The sequence below is a fragment of the Pecten maximus genome, chromosome 9 (genome assembly GCF_902652985.1).
Source record: "Pecten maximus chromosome 9, xPecMax1.1, whole genome shotgun sequence".
NCBI lineage: Eukaryota > Metazoa > Mollusca > Bivalvia > Pectinida > Pectinidae > Pecten > Pecten maximus.
In genome coordinates this window covers 12,053,847-12,080,099 of record NC_047023.1, presented here as the reverse complement: position 1 = coordinate 12,080,099, position 26,253 = coordinate 12,053,847, and the positions used below count along the sequence as shown (strand labels likewise).

General features: G+C 34.8%; 1 protein-coding gene across 4 annotated transcripts; it reads right to left on the bottom strand.

Annotated features, from left to right (window-relative positions):
* Positions 1-839: 839 nt before the first annotated feature.
* Positions 840-20,998, bottom strand: LOC117334979. 4 transcript variants are annotated; one of them, XM_033894859.1, is made up of 5 exons: positions 20,826-20,998; positions 6,098-6,266; positions 4,264-4,586; positions 2,840-2,944; positions 840-2,524 (listed from the first exon to the last, which is right to left on the bottom strand). In XM_033894859.1, exons 2-5 carry the CDS (start codon positions 6,098-6,100, stop codon positions 2,362-2,364), a joined length of 594 nt encoding a protein of 197 aa, XP_033750750.1. In that variant the 5' UTR covers positions 6,101-6,266; positions 20,826-20,998; the 3' UTR covers positions 840-2,361. The 4 variants fall into 4 exon arrangements, with proteins under 4 accessions (XP_033750750.1, XP_033750748.1, XP_033750749.1 ...); XM_033894857.1 differs by lacking the exon at positions 20,826-20,998 and adding an exon at positions 7,523-7,634; XM_033894858.1 differs by lacking the exon at positions 20,826-20,998 and adding an exon at positions 6,377-6,646.
* Positions 20,999-26,253: the final 5,255 nt, after the last annotated feature.

Genomic DNA, 26,253 nt, shown 5'->3' with positions numbered 1-26,253 from the left:
TGAGTTATTTATGTATCACATCAAAACAGATTCAGGTGTGAAGATGACTCAACGAAAAAATGTGACGTTAGAGTTAAAACAAATTGAAAGCCGGCCAGTCAAACTACTCTTTACCCATTGTCTTTTTATATTTATACTGATTAATTCATCATCATCATCATCATCATCGTCGTCGTCGTCGTCGTCGTCGTCGTCGTCGTCGTCGTCTTCTTTCTAGGATAACCTTCCAACGGTACTGACGGAGGAAACGTTGTGATGTTTGTATGTATTGCTTAATAGAACAAATATTTCGTAAATAAGCACCTTGTTTAGAGGGGAAATAGAATAGCGTTCTCTTGGATGTGGTAATATCTCTCTTTGGGAATTGGTAAAATATTTCTCTGTGAAGTGGTAACATCGTTCTCTGGAAAGTGGTTATATCGTTCTCTGGGGAAATGGTAAAATCTGCCTCTGGGAGTCGGTAATATATTTCTCTGAGAAGTGGTAACATCACACATAAAGCGGATATCAAATTGATTACGAATGCAACGACATCATTTGCTTTTTTGAAATTCTTTGAATTATGATTCTAGGATGTACAAACAATCAAAAGCTGATTTTATACAGAGATCATAAGAACACGAGAAGAACTAGTTGAAAGTTTTTGAGTTAGATTTATGATATCATCCATTGAAAAGTTAACCAAAGGGAATCAACTTAAATATTTTGATGGAAATTGAGAAAGTTTAGAATACGACAAAGGGAATTTGATATTGGAGGCGTAAATGAAAGAGGAAACAATTAAAAACGTTTACTTGACATGTACAGGTCTGAAACCTGAAAAACCAATTCTCGCCTGATGACAAAGTGAGTTGGGTTTTTATTTGAAGACGTGCAATAGATATATACAAATAGCCCTTTAATGTGGCATTCTGTTTCAAAACCTTTTTTCACATACACTGGAATTTGAACACAACGAAATATTGCCCATAATACTTACACTTACCTTTTATTGACAGTGTCCAGATACAGCAAATGATGTAACCAAATAGTCACAACCAACAAATAATCTTTAAAAGTTGTAATGTTGTTTCGGGCTTCAAATCTGTGACACCACAAATTACAGAGAATTCATTATGAAAACATATAACTAGATGTCAGACGAACATATATTGATATAAGGTATTGGTGTCAGTAGGACGTACAACACTCAATTGTTTTATGGAAATATCCAGGCTTACAACATTTATGATAAAGAAATATACTTATAGTGAAATAATTAGTACAGTCATCATAACGCCAAAGCGCTTTACTTCTTTTGATGGCATCAGACAGCAAACGAATGTTTGACAAAAGAGTTCTGTTTGAGGGTATTGTAATTTTCCCCTTAAGGACATGTCAAATCATTGTCCATGGCTGGCCATATGGTCATGTGAATATGATTCAGCCTAAGTCGCTCATTATGGAACTTTTCAAACCTATTGTCGATTATGTATATTTGTTAGTGATGTTATCAAGTGCACTGAGGAAGGAGGAAAAAGGTAACATTCTTGCATCTGTGGTTTAGCTTCGTTTATTGCAAGAATCATACATGAACATAATGTATGGTAGAATATAATTATTTACTTATAATAGAGAGGGTTAAGTTCATATCGCATAGACATATGCCGTACATGCACGTTGTCCCAAACAAACAATGGAATTCACAATTGCCTTATATTTATCAAGCGTACCGTAGCATTAAACACATATATTATATTGGTGTCTCCTGCTTAAATTATACTATAATGACACGTGATAAGGAGGCCTGATTGTAACTTAAAAGTCTTTCTATTCAAAGAATAGCCAAAATATTCCTGCATGAAAAATATTCAATCCACATTTGTCCTTTCTCGAAGTTCACAACGATATACAGTAAGTCATTAGAAATCATTTTTATCTGCCATTGATGAACATTATAGATACGATCAAGTCATATAATATCAAATGTGTCAATATATATCACATTCATATTCCACTATATCACCTGTTTATTTGAAAACGTTTGAAGTAATATGTGTATTTAAAAAAGAGTCTTTCCCAACGACATACACCGGCACAGCTGATACTCAGGCTGTAATTAGGGTATAGCAATCCTATATATCTACATTTTGCAGATTTCATTTATCATTTCGATGCATTCGCTGAATACAACCGTTGCAAAGGAACATCCGTTCTTAAGCAAATAGTGCGTCCTCCAAATCACGACAGTCGACAGTAAATGTGTATATATACTATCACAAACGTCAGAGTATTTTGTGTAAACACACACTTCTGCTGACGTAGGTAGATATCTACCCAATAAAGCAATTCTTCTGACGTCATTATGTAATGTCCTTCAGATCATGATGTGCTCCTTCCCACGTTGACACATTCACAGTGGGACGGAACCTCGACAGGTAGAAACGTGACAGGCGGGTAATGGGGCAGGTTGTCATCCCATACCAACATCCAATGGTGCCGATACATTTGTAAACACTGGCCAACTCCGCAACTCACATTTGACCTGAGACCAATGTAAAATATGTTTTTATTGTTTTTTCGTCTACGCTCGCACTATCTCTTAAAATTACTCAGCAGGAAAAAAGTATGAATGTGTCGAAGGAAAAATATGGATATATCTTAATACAATGCTGATTTCTGAACATATTTGGGTTTTTTTCTGATAAATTATTTTTCATTTTAATGATTCTTGAAGCAGGCTTCATTTTTTGTTATATTTCAGTTTAATGATTCTTGAAGAACGCTTCATTTTTTGTTATATTTCAGTTTAATGATTCTTGAAGAACGCTTCATTTTTTGTTACCGAATTGATACTTACGCGCAACGTCCAGTTGGCACAAACTGGAATGCATTTTTAAAGTGGACAACATTCAACTGGAAGTTTGAACTAACTGTGGTATTAAACACTTCGTAAGCATAATCTCTGAAACAGGGAAAAAACAAAATGATTATTATTTAAGAGTTGTATTGTAAGACAACTAGCAATATCACGAGGCTACTCAACAAAAAAGTGATCAATTAAAATTCAATGATTGAGATTAACTGATTAATCTAAATAAAAAGTCCATGAACACTGTTTGTTTCACTTTTGTATCCTACATTAGTTACAAAATATATCACATACTTTGGTGATATGAGTGTAAGATTATGTTTATCCCATGATGCGAGTATGATATTATGTTTATCCCATGATGCGAGTATGATATTATGTTTATCCCATGATGCGAGTGTAAGATTATGTTTACCCCATGATGCGAGTGTGATATTATGTTTATCCCATGATGCGAGTATGAGATTATGTTTATCCCATGATGCGAGTATGAGATTATGTTTATCCCATGATGTGAGTATGAGATTATGTTGATCCCATGATGCGAGTGTGAGATTATGTTTACCCCATGATGCGAGTAAGATATTATGTTTATCCCATGATGTGAGTGTAAGATTATGTTTACCCCATGATGCGAGTGTGATATTACGTTTATCCCATGATGCGAGTATGATATTATGTTTATCCCATGATGCGAGTATGATATTATGTTTATCCCATGATGCGAGTATGATATTATGTTTATCCCATGATCCGAGTGTGAGATTATGTTTACCCCATGATGCGAGTGTGATATTATGTTTACCCCATGATGCGAGTGTGATATTATATTTATCCAATAATCATACTAATGAAAAAATAGACACAACATTATTTATGCTGCATCGCCGACATTGTACACAGCTTATCACAAATATACATAGAGGGACATCTAAGGTAAAGAAACATATCTTAGAAACACCAACCAAGTAAACAATAATAACAGCTTCCTGGAGCAAGATAAATGCAGTTTTATCCACTTTAATCCAAACATATCAAACGGAAATTCAAGAGTGTGGAAATGAAAAAGTGTATGTGACCTTCGGTTTTGTATAAGAATATACAATATTTTATTCTTGTATTCAAAAGATTATAATTATACTTTGTCGGCGATGAAGCGTCTTTAAATTAGTTTCGTATGAAATTGGAGAATCATGTGACGTCATGTATTTCTGATGTCACTATTGTTTGCAATATTTGCGACAAAATCTTAGAAGAATCGTAGAACAAGCTAATTATATGGTAAAATGAATTAAATTCATCGTCGATTTATTCTTTTAAACTATACCAAGTCTGTTAGAAGATGTGTTTCCTTCAAGCTGCATTGAAGTGTTCATTTATGACATGATCTTTTGACTTTATGATCTACTCACGTATAACAACATGAATTCCTGGTGTTCGGAACAGGTCCAGGTCGAGGCCTTATCCCATCTACGTAGGAGTTCAAACCATGACCTCTCACACCTTCCGGTTTGATGACCGGAAGTTGACCAAGGTCACGAGGATTCATGAATAATCCGCGGTACATACTAAGAACACTGTCTCTAAAACTTTTCCGGAACTGCCATTTGGACCAGTTTCGGCAATGGCATCCTAAAAGGTACCATCTTTGATGTCTACCGTCCGCGTGGATAAGGAATACAGCAATGAGTAGTATAAATCGCAACACACTCTTAACACTTTTATACGACAGCATCTGGAACGGAAAATTAAACAATAAATATATATATATATATATATATATATATGAATTGATAATGTGTACTGCGACGTCAAAAAGGCGTATAGGTAATTATAACACATACAACTAAACACGATTAACAGGAAGACAGAGTGAACCTTACCTTTAGGAGAAATAATTTGCTTAAGATGGATATGTGCTCATCAAACCTCATGTGTCAACCGTCAGAACTATCACGTTTAACCAAAGTCACATTTCGAAAACATGTCTTTAGCAGCATTTGTAAAAAAAACAATTCTTTCGTCAGAATACAAATATTCTCTAAGGATGGTGATATACATAATTTCCTTTTGAATGAAATGCAAATTTTGACCATACATACTCTTTCGGTGTAAATGTAAATGTGATTTTCACAACCCTAACCTATGTGACAAATTATCGGCTACTATGTTAAAAGTTAATTGTCATTCTAAAACATGAATGAATACGTCACTCGTATTAGAAGAATTAAACCTTGCATAATGAATACATATATGTTTAAAATTAGGAATATATATGACATCCGCCCATTAAAAAACTGTGAAAAGTTATACAATATTTCAACATTATCTACAGTATGAATTTATAAATATATATAAAAGTCAGATTTTATAATAAATGAGATGTTTTGAAACAGAAGCTTCATTGCTTTGAATATGGTGTATGTTCTGTGATTTTGTACGGTTTTTGATAAATTGCAAACCGATAAAATATGGCCATCAGTTTCCGGACACCTAGAGCAAAGTTCATGCCAATGAACCAACCAGAACAAATTTGGTGACATACTTAGAACCAACGACATTTATTTTAAAGGCTATTCAGTTGTCAAGATATTACAAAACTACTGTCTTTTATTAATTGTTGTTGATAGGATTTTGATACCAAACAAAACGAAGCCATTTTACAGAATAATTAGCATACAATATACAAGGATTCATTGACAGGTACAAAGTAATTAGAAGAGAAGCGACATTTTGAAAGAGAGATGAGTCCTGGGCTTCCAACCCAGGCATCTTTCAAATGTTGCTTGGGTATTTTTTTTTTTATTTTTTTTTTTAAGTTCATAGATACCGCCTTAGCACAGTAACATAACCGTCTCAACACTGTAACAATATGTTATTATTTGTCTTACAGTCCATATTTTCAACACTACCCTATCCTACTACCGTGCCAAAACTCAAAATAGCGATCTTTAGATCACCTGTTCAGCTTCCTATCACACGAACACCGCTCCGCTGTAATTGCAAACAAATTTGATGGTATACAATCAATACCCCTGTGACTCCCATAGAGTCATGATAATGTATTTATTTATGCTGAGATGTTTTACGAATGCATTTCTAGTTGTTAGAACCTGGTCATTTTATCACATTTTTTTAGTTTGTTCATTGGAACTGTTTCATTCGTCGGCCTAGACAACCTATTCAGGACACAAACTATTGTTATAAAATGATATATTAAATGCTTGACATAAAATATATACTTACCATACAATATAAGAACAATCGTTGTAACAATGGATTTCCTATGAATTCAACGTTGAACGCTAAAAAACAGCACACTGACACACTCAGGAAATTCGGTTTAATATGTAATAATCGTCCATTGTGTTTTCTTATTGAAATTATATATCCAGTCCAATCTTGAATTGTCCATCTGCAATAAACAAGATATCCAAAATAAAATCTTCAATAATTGATGATAATTTCAAAAACAACCAAGATGAATATAATTCAAATAACCGCCAGAGAAACAACGCTACATACACATCCTATGACAATGAGGAGAGTCCGCGTCCCGAGTCACCTTTACACTGCTACCACAGACATGACATGTAACGGCTCCTCTCTCGTATAAGTGTTCATAGTATTCTAATCAGATTTGGGTGAATCCGGTACGATAAACTTTAAGGAACACCGGTCCTTACAGAGGTAAGTATATATTATTTATGTTGTCATAGAAGTCTATATCACAGCTTCTGACTATCCACTGATCTTTGTGATGTATCAAAAGCCAATGATGTCGACGATACTGTTTGCAGTTAAAATGTAAATTTAGGTAATTAACAGTAGCAAATCATACGCTGTAAGAAGGCCAATCTATTTAGGAGTTGTATCAGTCGACTGTCAACTAAACACAATCAAACAGTCCCGCCTTGATCGATCGCCCAAATGAACATAATCATAGCCAATTAACATGATCAAACCTGATGTAATTAGCTTAGATATATACGATTGCAATAGAAGGTTATATGAAACCTGCACAATCTACATACAGAGACTTTCTTTATAAGTCTGTGGACCTGCCACATTTGTGATTAAATGCTTTATTAACTAAAGCAGCCCATTTATAAACATGATATTTTTTTATTGTTTCTTACTAGACATCAATCATCCTCAAACACCTTCCTCTTGATGTTTATGCCGTCATTAAAAGTAATGTAATAGGCAATGGAGTAACGAGGAGGGACGTCTATACTAAATAGCTGTCAGGTGAGCTCTACAGATTTAAGCATTCATGACATGACATAGAAGTTACATAAAGGCACAACTATCCGACGTAAATACATATACATTGACTTTATAAAATAAACAAACGACCTGCAATACAAACTATGTATGTTAAAAGGATATTAAGTCATCATCGCTCTTCGATAAACAGGGACGCGGAACATTAAAGACGAAGAGACAAAAGTCAAAACGAATCATCTTCAACAGGAAGAGGATGCTTTCTTTTCTATACTAAATGTGTAAACCGTCATCATTATGCTAGATCAAGTCAATGGAGTTAAAATAATATTAAGCATTCAGATTGGAAACTAAGCTGTTCACTATCAATATTCCATATGTTACGATAAAGATAATTTGAAGTGCTTGGCTTGTTTAAAATGAAGAAAATATTATTTTACAAACCTGGCTTATCACCGTAACCACCTAGTCCGTATGAATGTGTGGCGGAAAGAATACATACCTAATGGTTGCATATTCGTACAGGTAACTAATGAGCGGATGTGTTTTAGTATACGAAATGTTTATGTCAAACGTATCGCAAAATAGATAGTATTTGTGAGTCACTAATCGTGTTGTGACCTCAGCTTTCTGTCAAATCTCTGTATGTGGTCTAGTGTATCAGAGGTCACGGAAGTCTCTCTAGACATTTGCACAACTTGCTCTGTCCATATTGTCACTAGCATATAACCGATAATAACAATGGTCTTAGAAACGACAGCTTAATTAGTTTGTATGCAAGTCAGCATGCATATACACATCCATACGTAACAGTTTCTGTGTCACCTAGTTTTGAATAAGTTGCTCATCAGGAGAAGTATATTTTAGACGATTACTGCATCTGATTACGTGTAAATGCTGTCTCCATCTACCATTGTATATAGAGAAACGCACGAAGTACGCTCATGAATATATATTATGTATATAGGATCTTAGATGAGTTTTTACTTATATATTATTAAACGACTCGAAAATGAAAACTTCGTAAACATTCATGTGAGATGAAAACAAATTTACTTATATACAGCTCTGAAAGACTATATTTTTAACAGATTTTTTTATTATTAAAGTCGCAATTTGAAGGGCTTAACCACACAGTGACACTCACTTTGATGAGACATTAAATTCGTGACGTCACGTCATTGTTTATATTGTGACGTCACGATTCGTTTCCGATTGGCACAGCTAATGAAAATCGCTCCAGAGTATATTGTACTATTGGCATATGGAAAAATAATGCAATGCATAATTTTACTGAGTAAGACGCCGACTATGTGATAAATATGATAATTTTATTTTTTGCATAAAGAGACAAATAAGATGGTGTGTCACATTCGACTATTGGTTATATTCCTTCAATAATGTATCGCAAGGATTTACATTTTGTTATCAATTACTTAATAAACATATAAAACTTAGGTATGTGAACTTTTCAGTTATTTGTTATAAATCTACCAGGTATAAGGATGTCGTAAAACTGACGCTTTAAATATTATGTTAAACAAAGACAAATATTAAAAAAAAAAAATGAACATGAAAATCATCAGTAGTAATTCTTCAGTTTTAAATAATATATTTACACCTAAATCCCATCAGTTTATAATGGTCTTCCAGCTATAGGTTTTACATCAGATTATGTTGAAAGAAGATACCAAGTATTGATATGATTACATGTCTTGACTTGATAATAATTTCTAACTTCCCATCGAAGCAGGAGTAGGTGTTATAGCAACAGAAATGTAATTACCGAAAAAATGATTTATTAGAAATTTACGCTCTAGAGAAATGCTAGGCTCATATCTAACTGAGAATATTACTCTAAAATATCTTTCATAGTTTATGACAGCACTCAATGAATTCTTGGTCGGAAACCCTATTTTAGTCTAACCCTCACTGGCTATAAATCATAAAACGCATAGTTTCAGTTAAAATGCTAAGTATGCTGTCTGCCGAAACATCATCAAATCTTAAGTCGTCTCATTGTGATAACTGATGTCTTTAATGGTTAAATTGACAGACAAGTCGGTAGCTGACAATACATCAGCTTGTTTCCTTTTTTTCCAGATTCAAATAATTTTATTGCTCACGAAGCAAAATTACAATATAAAGTCCTCGCGTACGAAGAGATCCTTTCGACATAGGCCTACACCATTCATACCTCGCATTATCTTAATTATGAGATAAGTTATAATCTAATAGAATAAAGTTTGGATACATAATTGCAACTCTCAACTACGGAAAGTTTTATTTGTCATAGTCTGTATTGAATAAACGATTATGATAAGCATTTATATGTACATAAAAACAACTGATTTACCACTGTAAATTTTACCACTTTTCTCCCGAGGTATTTTATTTATATATTCAAAACCAAAATGAAAGCTCGACTATTTTTATAGTTAGCTTGCTATTTATTTTTATGGATAGATTTGATTTGCATGTGTTCGTACATGTATATATATCAAAACTATGTAGTGTCAAATACCTCTACTAAAATGCCGCCATTTTGTTGTTACATGAATAAAGTCACGTGGTGATGAAAGTCACATGACTTAACTGACTTAAAGTTGTTTTCCGGAAATGACTATTGAAATTGGCCCTTGGTACATTTGGTATTACCTCAAACATGTACACAAACCTTAGCTCTTACTCCAAAGGGATTAAGAGAGACTTAATGAACCCCAAAACAGAAGCTTTTCAGGGAGACCCACCAAAACATGTGTTTAACGCGTATATTAATTCAATGATAATCCAACTTTTCGAGTGTCACGTACAGCAAATATAACTACCTATTTCAGGAGAAATTTAAGGGTTTTCTATATCCCCCTGAAAAAATTTGGTCAAATGTAATGCTATAAATGTCAAGCTGCCACATGAGAGCCAAGTCAGGTTACAACAAAATAAGATGTATTACAGAACATCGAACACGTAGTTCCCTCGTTGTCAGGAAGTAGAAACCTTCAAACTAGGAAGAGATCCTTGGATAGCAGTTCAGTAGTGATATTTATATAGCAAATTGAGTAGATATATAAATACAAATAAAAAGGAAAATAGAACGGCTAATCATTCAGCTCTGGGGACTTTCTTGCTCTTAAAGTTGTACATTATATAAAAATGATTGAAGTAGCAGCTGATGTTGAAATGTCAAGCGTCTGTGATGACGAACAAATATAACATAACAAGATTATTTATTATTAGCGTTGGTTTTGCTTGTGTGGTCTTTTCCTACCTTAAGGAAAGATTGACAGGAGAAGGGGACACATAAACTCAAGGTTTGATATGTCTTCACTCTCCAGTAATTGTTCTCCCACGTGCTTTGCATTGTTTTTGTTCCCACAGGCGATGTCGCGTGCCATCTGTTATACAATATAGGGAGTGATATTTTGTCAAGGCGAGTCAGTAAATGGTAGTGGAATACGCCGACATTTTCTGTCTCGACTTCACATCCCACGTAGACCAGACTAAAGTAAAACAGAGTGGGCAGAGATGCAGAAAGAAGTCTGTCGGTATGTCGTTTATATATTTATATATATCTACTATGAGCATAAGGAAATGCAGCTGTTTTTGTTCGTCCTTAATTAATGACATGATTAAGCTAACGCCCGGATATCCTTCCACTTTTAAGAAAACATGGAAGTACATATTTCGTGCATTAACCAGATCACAAAAGCATGTTGTGTCATTAGCGTCAATTAGCTTATATAAGGTATACAGTATACATATGCAAGTTATGGATAGCAACAAACAGGCGCTACTCAGGGGCAGTCGAAGTTCAATTTAAGAACTGAAAAAGTTTGATATTTAATTGACCCTTATTTAATTTTTTGCCAGGAATCACTGACAGCATAAAACAAAATCATCAACTTTAAACCAATTTTACAGATTCCCACATGTGTTTGTGGACGAGTTGGCCATTTTTTCTGGCATCGCTAGTGTAAGTTTCTAGATAGCAGTTCTCTGTCATTATAGGGATCAAAATGTCTTCACATTTTCACAATAACCACCACAACACTGTAGCCATTGTGTCATTGTTCATAATATCATTAGACCTGGAATTAAACTTTGCAGATTTTTAATGCAATGTTAATTTTATTGAGATACATTTAAAGTTAAAGTACAGTCATGCTTTAATATGCGACATTTTACAATGTTCGTGCATAGCAAAAACTTTTAACGACGCAAATTCTTCAAGTCAGTGTGTGAGTCAGTTTGCATCATATTGTCTTTGTGTCAAATTATGTCCTTAATTTTGACAGTAAAATATTTATGCACAAGATTTATTGACAATCACCCACAGATTCTATTTATGGTTTCAGTTGATGACAATGAGAAGAAAATGCCATGTATATGAACCCTAAAACAAGACTAAAATACTTCACGATGGGCATGACTAACACCAGGGGGCGATGGGATGCATATATTATACATGTTGTTGGTTTCGGTGAGTTTCTCCTGCGACACAGGATTTTCTTTGTATTCATATAAACAAAATAAAGAAAGTCAAGAACCGCTAGTGACAATTAACTATTCAGGATTTAAGACAAAGTGCAATTTTATATAAGATAGATAAGAATTTATAATATATTTGTTTTTGCAGCATTTTAACAATCATTCAGGCACGAGTATATCGGGGTATAATAAAGAAAACGTCTATTTTACGCTATTTTGAAGTCGAAGATTTCACAACAGTATAATTTATACATTAACATATTCAGTATCTCCTTTGAGAGGCATTTGTAGTTTTATATTAAACGATAAAAAAAAACAAGAAAAGGATAGGTCCTTAATAAAGCCAAAATAAATCCAAGGACAGCTTAAGAACAGTTTTTTTCTGGTCAATAATTCAAAAAGAAAAAAAAATCATCAACGAACATTATATCGATACTTTCGTAAAGGGAAGCTACTAAGCTAGCTAGCTATCATTCAGCATAGGTGTCAAATTTCATTCGGAAGTTTTTCGACCTGTCAGGTAACGATTCCGTCACCTTACATTCGAAACGAACAACGTACTAACATCCAAGACCATACCACACCGGATGTTGACATAGAACATCTCCGGGCTGAAGATGTCGCCCTTCAGAACCTTACGAAGCAATTATTTTTGACATAATTATTTCATTTTTTAGACGGCAGTGACTTTAATGAAATATATATATAAAAAAAACACGAAAAAACGATATGGGTCCACTTTTATAATGAATATAAAACAATTTGAATATTTTTTCCCCGTGTATCTTGTATGAACATCCGGTAAGGTCATGTCATGGTTGTTCGTAAGATGTGCGTTTAAAATAGTGGATGCCGGAATCTTTCTGAAATAAGTGCAGACATAAACACGGCTATCTCACATAGTTAATGCCATTGTCTCACAACAGAAGAACATAGTACACTTTCGACATGATAACAAAAATAGAATTTAGAAAACACTGATTAAAAATGGCGGAGAATATCGATTCCACTTACAAATGTACCCGTATGTAAAATTTTGTATTTCATGTATATTTTCACTGGTGTACAGACTATCGTTATTCCGGTTTCGCTTATAGTATATGGTGTAAAAATAAACTATTAGAAGAAGTAAATTATTCATTTTAGTTACTTGACGGAAATAGCCGAATAAACTCGATCACCTTTCTATCTGCCCATTTAGGGCTCAGCAGTGCCAATAAATGTCGAAGGGATGAAACACAACGTAAAAGGCTCTAAAACATAAAGTTTTGACACCTCTTAATGTATTAAGTAGATCCAGTAATGTTATGCATAAAATGTGATCATTAAAAGTAGATAGCAAATGTCTGCCACAGCTTTCTTCACGACATGTATGGTCTGGTCTAGAGATATATATTCACCATGACGTGACAAATTCAAGGTTTACAAATTATGTCTCATATATTAACTATGTAGTATTATGTTAGGAAATGTACCAACAGCGCCACAATGATAAATGAGATCTTATTTATCACTGTTGATACAATATAGCATTCAGTGATTGTGAAGTGTCAATCAATTAGATGTACGTAAGCACAAATATATTAGTGGTTTTTGCTCATTACATGAGACGAAGGAATCGCTCAGCAATCTCTAGAGCTAAGTTTTTCATAATTGTCCAATCTTTAAAGCGCCATTTAGGAAGCATTTTGCGAAAAGTGAGTTGTTTTTCTGATGCATAGCCGTTAATGGCGGTTATTCAGCCGAACTGTTGATTTTTTCTATAATAATTGGTGGATCATTTGCACAATTTTGATAAAACTGAGTATTAGAATAAGGCTTCTTATTATTCATATTTGTTTAAGGTCAATTTCACTTTTATTTGGTTTTGAAGTTGAAGAGCATGTCAACAGGAGCGCATTCTTATATTTTTGTTACTGGAAATATTCACAATGCCATCAATATGAACTTCGTTAACTGTACCTATACATGTAAAACAATGTCAAGGGCAAAACAGACTTATAGTCATTAACCTCCTTCTAGGACTTAAAATAGCAACAGCGACCTAATTGTTTACCCCGCGTGGTTGAAACCTAAATTTTGATCCCAGGTTGGTGAAACTTGAACTCGTACAAGAGATTAAAATTCAGGGCAACGAGGTAATCAGCGAAAAATGTTGAGCATGGACTTTTTATAGTAACAGTGACCTCAATTTCGACACAATGTGATTGGTGTGGTAAAAACTGCTTTTTACAAGAGATGATGGTTGTATGTTTGGCCTTTCAGTCAATTTGTATCATCAATCAATAGAGTGATGACGTTAAAATATGTTTATACTAACAGTGACCTCGATTTTGACCCCATGTTGTTGCTGTTGTTGAAATGCAAGCTCTTACAAGATATGATTGTTAAAAGTCTCAGGATAATCTGGGGATGCTTGGCGATAATTTCCTTCTAACATTTTCTATTCACATACTTCCTATCTTCTTTTCTCTTACTAGCCCCTCTAAAAAGCATTCCTGCATCCTAGGTCACAGCATCTAGATGAGGAGAAATCTTAATTTTAATGTGCCCCCTCATCAATTCACTAAACCTCCTGTCAATTCACCACTCAGAATATTTAAGTTATTCCCGAACTACTAGCATCTTCAAATGGCACCATGCTATATATACTATACACGACCGGGCTCTATGGTTATCTCTTAGACCAGGGAAAACATAACTATGTGTAGATTTCCACATACGTATTAGTAGGACTAGGATATATTCAGTGTGTGAATAATGTAACATGTGTGCAACGAAAAAGTGTAACCACACTCGGCGCCATAAAATCAGTGTATTACCTGTGTTACACATTGGGAGTGTAACCAACACTCGGCGCCATATAAACAGGGTATAGTATATGTTATATAAGGAGAGTGTAACCCACACTCGTCATATAAACAGTGTATAACTTTTTACACAAGAAGTGTGTAACCAACATTCGGCCCTATATAAACAGTGTATAACCTTTGTTACACAAGGAGAGTGAAACCCACACTCGGCGACATATAAAAAAAGTGTATAAATTGTGTTACATAAGGAGAGTGAAACCCACACTCGGCGCCATACCTGTGTTACACAAGGAGAGTGTAACCGACACTCAGGGCCATACCTGTGTTACACAAGGAGAGTGTAACCCACACTCGGCGCCATATCTGTGTTACACAAGGAGAGTGTAACCCACACTCGGCGCCATACCTGTGTTACTCAAGGAGAGTGTAACCCACACTCGGCGCTATACCTGTGTTACACAAGGAGAGTGAAACCCACACTAGGCGCCATACCTGTGTTACACAAGGAGAGTGTAACCCACACTCGGCGCCATACCTGTGTTACACAAGGAGAGTGTAACCCACACTCGGCGCCATACCTGTGTTACACAAGGAGAGTGTAGCCCACACTCGGCGCCATACCTGTGTTACACAAGGAGAGTGTAGCCCACACTCGGCGCCATACTTGTGTTACACAAGGAGAGTGAAACCCACACTAGGCGCCATACCTGTGTTACACAAGGAGAGTGAAACCCACACTAGGCGCCATACCTGTGTTACACAAGGAGAGTGTAGCCCACACTCGGCGCCATACTTGTGTTACACAAGGAGAGTGAAACCCACACTAGGCGCCATATAGACAGTGTAAACATATGCTATATAAGAAGAGTGTAACCCACACTCGGTCGTTATACAAACATGGCCGTTACACCAGGTTACCGGCATCCTGTTTTACACCGTCTCTTAATCATATAACGCGGAGTGACATACTGACCCAGACTATGTTCAGTCCAACATTTAAAGCCTAAAACATTGTTACATGCACCTGTCGATCACCATATTAACTTTTTTTTTTTGCGAAAGTCATGTTTTATTATTTACATGTGATAAATACTTACCACATGAGTTTTGGCGGCTCTAGACAGCTGCGAACAACGCCATGAACATAACGTTGTCATATGTGACAGCACCGCCTCCGGCTATTGTTTTGTGTTAAACATTTCAAAAGTGGATATTGTTTCAACTATGGTAACCATGTATCATTTGTCAGACGACCCTCACGCTCTGATAAGTCCGATGATATTACATTCTCATAAAGTCGCTAATTCGCCAGATAATTTTATCTAATTTGGCATGAGGCACATTAATAAACGTCTACCGTTTCTAGTTTATGATTTGAAGAAATGCCGTTAGCAAACTGCTGCTATAGTTGTGATATCCCCATATCAGCACTCCTCTTTCAGTCACATGATATAGAACTGACTTTTTAACATATATAGTCTCCATCCGCCCACCTGTAGTATTATTTTTCCCACATTAAGAGTCTACCAAACACCGCAGATGATAGTACTATGTCCCCGTCCAAGCGCAACTGTCTTTCGTCCGTCCATGCTCCAATAAGTCAAGAAAATAATTTTAGAATGACCATTATGTGTTATGGGGCTTGGTACAGTAATAGCACTAGCTTCCAAACACTTTAAGGCTCATTGCGTCCAATTCCAATAGAGCTAGTTCCACATCCGTCCGTCTAAATGCAGTGTTACCGACTCTTTCAGTAATCGTTTGAGACAGCTCCTTATTCCCATGTAATGTGTTTTTTCTCCACTTTACAAATTCCTCATCGCCCACATGTAAAAGTAAAAATACTGTTAGTGATATTCCTTTTTTGAAAGACGTTAATTTTTATTTTTAAGAGAATGTAAGGATTTCTGTTATTCATTATTGAAAATTGTCATTTCGCAAGTCAGTATGGATGTTTTTCCCTAAATTGGCAAATATCCTTACTTAAGTATGACCATTACCAATTTTTGTATGACAAATACAGTGATTTTATTATTGGCACCCACTTAATGTTCACCCATCAACAAATTGCCAGCAAGAGGTGGCTTGAATTGTATCCGTTACCCTATTTGTATGATTCGAAAAGGGAGACTAAATTCGGGATCTTACTTATTTGTCTTCGTTTTTACAGTATTATTAATCCTAATGTTTCCCTTTACACTGCTTCACATTTGGCCTTTATTTGAGCATTCTCCCCTGTGATGAATGCTTTAGGTTCTGGCCGAGGCATTCCAGAGTCTATAAAAATTGTAGTTGGTACTCCTGCTTAGCGCTTAGTCTTTTGGAAGTCGGACAACTGATTTACCCGCAGTCGGCATAATATGACCAGATGTTGTGTCCTGCTGATAGTTATCTGTAATCTTAAGCGGGGAAGCACTATGAGGTCGGCTTCAGTTCCGCGGCCGATATCAAGAGAATGCAAACACGAGCATACAACAGACTCTCAAAACACATACACGCAACCCACGCTGGACCACACAGAGCCTGATGATTTGGAAACAAGGCATACTATGACAACGATTAGCAACAACTGTAGCTACATGTGGTAGAAGACGGCATATCATTTAAAAACGTAAGCAGTTTTTTTCTTTCTATTTAAACCAAGTCAACTACGATGTAGCTGTCAACGGAGCATTATACTATACTTAAATGTATGGAGTGGCGTCTAGGTTGAATCATGGTATTAATGTTGTCTCAAAAAGTACAGAAAAAAAGCAAACAAATAAACAGACCTACATCGTCAGTGCATAAAGGTAAAAACAAGTAAACAGATTCATATCGTCAATACAGACAGGGACAAGAGGATCCAAATCGACAATGTACAAACTAGAATCAAGCAGGCAGATTTATATCGTCAATACACACACGGAAAACAACATGTGGATCCGTATCGACGATGCGCAAAGTGAAATCATGCAGACAGACCCATATCGTCAATACAAAAAACGAAAACCATCCAGGCCAGCAATAAACATCTCAAAATAAGAACTTATCATCACCATCAGACATGGAAGTCACTTGAAAGGAGAGATAGATAAGATGAGCTGAGATGACAAAGAAAAAGACCACAAGTATGCCAACATTTGAATTTCGGTAACCGTAAGATACTTAACAGGGCAGACTGGTGTGTGTAAGTAAACACTGATATTTACTCGGCCTTTGACTAAGACTTCTTGTGAGAAGTGTTGATTTCCAAGGAATCCATGGTGTCAGAAAAATAAATCTGCCAGATAGCATATTGTGGTTTGAAAAGTCTTCTTTATGCCTGGTAAGCATTTTAATCTTACATTATAATGACAATTCTAAACACACACGATGTGGCCGAAGTTCATTAAAATGCATGACATTTGACCTTTGGTGCACGCATGGTTAGTGCAATTTGTACCGCAATATGATATAGGTCTAACGACGCTGAATTTTAACACTTAGCGGTGACGCATGGTGTTGTTAAATAAAATATGATATGAATCATTTGATGTTTTTTAAATAAGTTTCACACACGTTATAAATGCAATGGGTTTTTAAAACATTAAAAAGGATAGCATATGCAAAGCATGAGTTTGAATATTAATTCTCATGCATTGCCAACTCGGGATAATATTTTCTTTAATTTTACGTTAAGGTCTGAAAAATGATAAACTATCGCTAGACGAATGAAATGTAACCTCTGTGATCCCATGGTAGAACATCCCAATTAGCTCTGGAAGACATTAGCATGTGTCTGTTGTGATTTAGACATTAATTCGGATAGAGCCGACATCTGCGTAACCATGCATCACTTTAAAAAGTTACACGCTTTTTACACATTGAATACCTGAACAAGAAAGACACTTTCAATATCTGAAATTGGTCTTTGCAGGTTCGGATGTCATTTGTTATAACGTAGTTTGATAAAAAACAAAAAAAAAACAAAAAAACGATTCCTTTACCTGATCCATGATATATTCAATCAGCAGTAACAATGGCTATTGTTTTTACTCGATAGTAAACATGGACGGGATTATGTTTGATTTATTGTAAGATACCCAGGAGCTACTTTTCTGTTTGAAGAAAATACCATAACTCGTAATATAGTTCACATTTTAAAGCATGATTGTCAAGCATTGAGGCAGTAGAGACGAAACTCTCAGGAGAGCGATCCTAACGGGCATGTCTATGGCCGAACTCCTTTACATCTTATATATCTAACAATGAAACATAGCAAGATCAAAAATATCAATATAATTTGATATAATGCAGTAATTATAGCATGTTATTCTTTATGTGTTATGATTTAGCTAATGTCTTAACAGTGTGTTATATACCACAAAATAGTGTAATATACCGTAATGTAGGGTAATATACGGTCATGTAGTGTAATATACCGTCATGTAGTGTAATATACCGTCATGTAGTGTAATATACCGTCATATTGTGTAATATACCATCATGTAGTGTAATACACCGTCATATAGTGTAATATACCGTCATGTAGTGTAATACACCGTCATATAGTGTAATATACCGTCATGTAGTGTAATATACCGTCATGTAGTGTAATATACCGTCATGTAGTGTAATATACCGTTATGTAGTGTAATATACCGTCATGTAGTGTAATATACCGTCATGTAGTGTAATATACCGTCACGTAGTGTAATATACCGTCATGTAGTGTAATATACCGTCATGTAGTGTAATAAACCGTCAATTAGTGTCATATAACGTCATGCAGTGTAATATACCGTCATGTAGTGTAATATACCGTCAATTAGTGTCATATAACGTCATGCAGTGTAATATACCGTCATGTAGTATAATATACCACCATATAGTGTAATATACCGTCATGTAGTGTAATATAACGTCATGCAGTGTAATATACCGTCAATTAGTGTCATATAACGTCATGCAGTGTAATATACCGTTATGTAGTGTAATATACCGTCATATAGTGTAATATACCACCATGTAGTGTAATATACCGTCATGTAATGTAATATACCGTCATGTAGTGTAATATACCGTCATGTAATGTAATATACCGTCATGTAGTGTAATATACCGTCATATAGTGTAATATACCGTCATATAGTGTAATATACCGCCATGTAATGTAATATACCGTCATGTAGTGTAATATACCGTCATGTAGTGTAATATACCGTCATATAGTGTAATATACCACCATGTAGTGTAATATACCGTCATGTAATGTAATATACCGTCATGTAGTGTAATATACCGTCATGTAGTGTAATATACCGTTATGTAGTGTAATATACCGTCATGTAGTTAATATACCGTCATGTAGTGTAATATACCGTTATGTAGTGTAATGTACACTATATACAAGTTTTGATACAGCCTTGTCTGTGCTAGTGTTACCTGTCACAGACAAAACAATTAATCAGTTTTTTAGCTGAGCAGACTGTAAACAAAGGGGAGCTGTTTCCACGAATATGGTTCTTTTTTCTATATATTATTCTCTCGAATACTAAGGTGATGCTAACATTTTTGTCATTACAAGGTATGTATGAAATTAGTTTGGCAGTTGAAGCTATTGATATACCTATATATGATACTGCTTGTATATATTTGTTTTGCCATACATAGTCAGTCAATCAAATTGCAACAATGGTGCTGTTTCATGTTGTTTGATAAATGAAAAAGCATGTACACAACATGGTAACGAAATATGCAGGCTTAAGATGAATATGTGTAGTTTTTTATTGTCGCAATTAGGATTTCATTATAAATATTTTCTTTTTACATTTGCAATTGTAAACTGACAATTTTTTGCTAACGTGTATGTATGTCTTCAGCATTCATTGTCACTACCCTCTAAGTCTCATTTTAACAATATGATATGGTATTCTGATCTTTTCTCAATTTTTTGTTTTTAAGAGTAGCTATTATCTTATAATTTGTTTTTCTTGACAAAAATAACTTTGTAAGAAGAATACTTGTCACGTCATATTGATTCGTCAGTTCAGGAAATAAAAAAAAAACGAAGCATTTTTTCACTAGACCTCCATTAATTATAATGTACTGGTATACATCATAACAAAACCATGTTTCATCCACCACGTGACTCTATATGTATCTATTGATTTTACGTCCCCAAACTAATATAAATACGGTTGATGAGTGTCAGTTGTATAAAGCATCTTTATATTCATTAATCGTCATGAAACACATAATTCATATTTAAATCCGTTTATCTCTTTGTACTGCAACAATAATATTTCATAATTCGATAATAATATTTTTTTCGAACACAGATAAACATGATCAAATAACAATGAGCTGATTGATTATCCTAAGAAAAACAATGAAGTGATTCTCAGACAATGTATGTGGAAACCTAGGACATACCGACAAACTAGAGCTATTTACAGCTCTGGTATAGTTGAATGTTTACTTACCTGTGTCTGCTTCATGCTGCTCAAATCTGGCATCAAACTCATAGGTATTGTATTATGTCGGTGGAACAACTTCCGAAAATGTTACAATCCTAGGGGACTATAGGAAGAGTAAAGAGATATTCCGCATAGCTTGTCTCGCCAAGACAGTCTTCCAGACTCAGCCCTGAGGGCAGATCTCTGACAGCTCAGTGTGAAGTCGACCGTATATGAATGGAGTATTATTCATGTTAATATATCTACTTGTCAAAATTGTACATAAATTGAATTTATTTGAATTTTATTGAGTTTTGTTGCAGTTGTCAGTAATTAAAATCCGTGATAACAGATATCTTAGTCAGAGCTGCCCATATAGTATGGTGATACTAGTGTTTTGTTACTTGTGAATGATGTTTTTAAGTTATCCTTTACATGTATAAAGTAAAATAAAACTCCCTCTTACTTAGGAAGATTATGACTCCAAAATATCTTCCTCAGCAACGCAATTTAGCGCACGTAGCAGTTACAAATAATGCAAATTTGCCAAAGCACACTACAAACTATATCTTTACATGAACTAAAGCTCCATACCTATATTGATTCCGATCGATATAATATATAGACATTTTTGTATTAATGCTCTACCATCAGTTTCCCTACACTATTGTTTTTACAAGAAACAAGCACCTTAATATAATTTTAGTAGATTAATTGATAAGAATGTTTCAGGATATTAAGAAATACATTATATGCTATTCATTCATGTATTATCTAATTTTGAAATAAAGAACTGTTTTAACCTTAAAACGCAGTGTCAAAAATATTCTTAAGTTGATGATGTGAAGTTATATTTTTGATAATAATAATTTAATAATATACAACATTTAAACTATCTAATTTGTAAAGTTACTCTAATGGGCATTCACATTACATAATACAATCATTCATTATATTTCAAGTGTTATATAATGTAGAAAACATACATTAACGACATGTCGACTCGAACAGTTAGATGATAATGTCTACACGACCTCTAGGAAGAGATTCTAAAAAGCACACATAAACAAGTGAGTTTTATCTTCCTTACTAAATTTGTCCATGGATTTCGACTTCCTGGTAACAGATGGTAAGCTGTTCCAAAAAGTGGTCGCTACCTTACCAATACACCGGTTACCATAAGCCACAGTACGAGAGTTTGGAACGCATAACAAGGATTTTGTCTCCGATCGTAGTGACCGTGACGGCTTGTAGAGAGTGGCAAGTTCCTGTAAATACTCAAGAACTTTATTGCCTTGTACGTGTACATCAAAATGTTGTACTGTAACCTGCCTATTTGTACTTTTAATGCCAATTTGTTTTATATTGTATTGTAAACGCGTGTCAAACATAACTGATATTACATAAAATACATGCATGCTTGCATGTTAAGATTTTTGTCCGCTTTCTGACTTTGATATCATAGCACCCCCTTCCCTTCTGCCACCTTCCCATCCCCGATATAATTACATTCCTCTTTGCCCAAAAATGTCATCAATGCAGTAGAATGACGGATAGTGCTCATGATTCTACCTTCCGGTACATCACGTGATTTGACAGCGAGCAAGCGGAAGTTCAGTGACACGTAACAGCTGCTGAAAGGCGAAGATCAAACACAAAGACTTGTTCATGTCATAAGTACAATGACGTAGGATATACAAATCACATGATGAAAAACATATTTGAAGCCATGATAAATTATTTCTGGTTTATCTTACGTATGACGTTTAGAAACTAAGCATTTTCTAAGATTGACAACGATTACTGAAACGGTAAATAAATAGGAAACGAATCAGCAGAAATTGACGAGACACCAGATAATAAGGAAAGGCAACAGCTTGATATGAAGAAATGTCAAAAATAGAATAGGATGTTTGGTGACATCAAAACCATAATAAAGAACAAACCAATGTAGACATCACAAAGGAGAAAAAACAATAGAACCAACAACAACAAATAACAACAGGGAGGATAATCACATGACATAATTACACACCAAACAACAGGAAGAAATACAAAGATAAGACAGGCATTTAGACACAAACAACAGTAAAAAAATACAAAAATAGCACAGACATGAACTTAGACACGAAACAACAGTAAATGAATTAACGAGAACAAAACAAACTTAGACACGAAACAAAAGTAAAGAAATACAAAAATAAAACAAAGTTAGACACCAAACAACAGTAAAGAAATAAAAACAAATAAGACAGACAGGAACTTAGACACGAAACAACAGTAAAGAAATACAAAAATGAGACCGACAGGAACTTAGACACGAAGCAACAGTAAAGAAATACAAAAATGAGACCGACAGGAACTTAGACACGAAGCAACAGTAAAGAAATACAAAAATAAGACAGACAGGCACTTAGCGAACATTGCGAGGCCATCAACCGAATATGAAAGCACTGCAATTGAATTAAAAAAGGCATTAAACACCAAGAAAGACACTATGATTTCGGCAACGACCACCACCATATAAACATACGGATTTGTTTAATTATTTTGATGGTTCTCTATTCCAATGGAATATCAAACGAAACTGCGTCACTCCTGTCCTGTTACTAACTAACCCCTCTCTTCTGATGGTTCGTTAAATGTGTTTTCAAAATCATCAACTCTGAAAGAATTCATCACTTTCGAGGTCTTTGTTAACGTTTTTTGCACTATCGCCGTAGCGATTGATGGTGATAAGGTATTTTCAATACAAGTGACTTATGTCGTCTCATGTATAGTTCCCTAGTTCCCTAGGATGCATCGCCAATAAAGTGGAGATACTTCATTGTTAAGTTTAAGTTGTTTAGATATTGTAATGACAGTTATATACAAAAGACATACATTCACTTTATAATTCGCTTTAAAAGTAGCACAGCTCCTCTTCTACGATACCTACCATGGTATTTGATGTCATGACTATCTTTATGGCCGGTGATGGTATGACAAAATAAAAAACGACAACAAATTAATATTGATACATATATCTTTATATAAACAGTGTATTTTTTCGTTGAGATTTACTCACAATACGACATACATATTTGACAATAAAGGTTTGTGACGATTACCCGACAGACTTGAGCAATGGATCACTACTCCACGGTGACTGTCTGTCCTTTTGGCAAGAACGGCGACACTCATGATTATATATGGGGAATGTTGTTCAGTGTGGAAAACAATACAATATTACAAACCACCACTTGTCCATCTAGCAGAACACCTATTGTTCTTTTGATTCCAGTCTTGATTTTTTTCTTTGTGGAAACGGCAGATGGCAAGGAGGAAAGCCGGAGTACCCGGAGAAAAACCACCGGCCTACAGTCAGTACCTGGCAACTGCCCCACGTAGGTTTCGAACTCGCAACCCAGAGGTGGAGGGCTAGTGATGAAGTGTCGGGACACCTTAACCACTCGGCCACCGCGGCCCCAAAACAACTAACTTTACTATATAATACTGTTTACTTTCTTCTGTATTTCAGAACGGGTAACTAGTTGCAACATAAAAGTTGTTTTTTTCACATCTGAACTTAATTTCTTACCATAGGAGTTCTTTCGTTTACTGTTACCTTTCAAATAATTAAGTTTCATACCATATGTATAATTTGCATGACAAGAGATACTGTGTCAGCTGACGTCTCAGCACTACCAAGTTGATATCGACCCTACATTAATTTAACTTGTGCCTGTATTACCAATATTCGTGTTGTATATTTTATTAACATTTCGGTAATACTTGGTCCATCTACATTTACCTATTGGAATGTACAAGTTCATACGAGGTGGTTACGAATTATCAGCGTACGGTTGTGATTATATAATGAGATCCTAGTTGCTATTGACTACGATGTATGACGACAGTGTCGTCATGTTGAGGATTGTACGTCAATTTATGACGTAATCACATGTTTTTTTTGCTGCCACTACACATCAAAATAACCATCGTCCGAGATTGTGTGGAAATCAATATAACAATTTGGAAGGAAGAGAATCTATAAAGACGCAACATATTGGTTAATTGTGTGGATACAATTTTAATAGAAGTTAAATAACTGCCGTTCAATCCTATGGTTGAAACAGACCGCCTAATTATAGGTAGAAGTTAAGAACATCATCTAATTAGCTCAGGGCAGTGGGGTGTCCCTTTAGTGTAGTGGAAGGATGTCCGCTCGCGAAGCGAGAGATCGCTAGTTCGAAACCTGTCGCGGACAGGATATTTTTCATTACTCCTTTCCATTACAAAAATAACATAATCAATTTCACTTGGTTATCTTACGAAGAAATCATTGTTCTGGAGATCATCCGATTGATTACTGTTCAATGGAAAGTGATGTGATCTGGAGATGATATGTGTATTCTTTTAACATGATCGAATATGGACATGATAATGTTATATATAATCTCTGAAACTGGATATTGAGCTTATTTTCTAACTCTAATTTTATACACTGATTAACTCATATAATTGTTTTACATACCATGAGGTTGTTTGTCTCATTATCTGTGGAGAAATATAAGAAACTATCTACTGATTTGTGATATAGAATTTAGTTTATCGAAATCAGTTTTAGTATGTAGTATATTGAAATCAGATTTAGTTTGTAGTATATTGGAATTAGATTTAATATGTAATATATTGAAATATGATTTAGCATTAAGCATATTGTAATTGATGTAATATCGCTATATAGATGTTACATCTAGTTAAGTTATGGACATAAAAATTAAAAAATTAATAATATGCTGATAAAATATTGGTAACTGATTGATTGACACCTGTTGTTTTTATACACGACCTTCAATATTCATATGAGTGTATGCAAGGGTTAATTTTGGCGTTATTTAGAAAAGCGTCTCGATATGCTTACCTATGTTAAATGAAGAAAAATATCAATTTAACTTAACAAACGGATGCTATGTTTCGGTGATATACCAGCCAACATAATTAAATGTGCAAATTATGTGGTTTTGAATTATTGCATACCTAGAATAGTATATATGATTTATATGACGAAATATTCATATGACCTTGAGATAAACCAAGCATTTCAAATGATGTATTAAACTGTGATGGTGATCCTTTGATGGTTAACGAGGAAAAGGCATGCGATCTGCAGCCGCTAACTTATACATTCTTTTGCTTTATACGTTTATATCCGCGAACATAAGAACAACGCCAATAATATTTATGGTATTTCTATGTCATTCTTACCATATAATAATACTTCATTTTTCCTTGGATGCAGATTATTTGAAGAAAATTACGCACAATGTTACTGAAAATGTATCGTATTTCTTCACAACAAAACTATCTGGTAAACCGACAACTCAATGAAATATTACTGAAAATGAGATTTTGTTTAAAGTTGTTTAACGAAAAGTAACACTTTCCTCCTAAGGACAAACTTTTATTAAAA

Bases quoted from the DNA above. Each gene is read 5' to 3' on its own strand.
- LOC117334979 (XM_033894856.1), bottom strand. From the start codon at position 4,785: ATGAGGTTTGATGAGCACATATCCATCTTAAGCAAATTATTTCTCCTA. The intron at 4,587-4,734 runs GTAAGGTTCACT...TTTCCGTTCCAG, and splicing joins GCAAATTATTTCTCCTAAAG to ATGCTGTCGTATAAAAGTGT. The intron at 2,945-4,263 runs GTGAGTAGATCA...TCCCTGTTTCAG, and splicing joins AGGAATTCATGTTGTTATAC to AGATTATGCTTACGAAGTGT.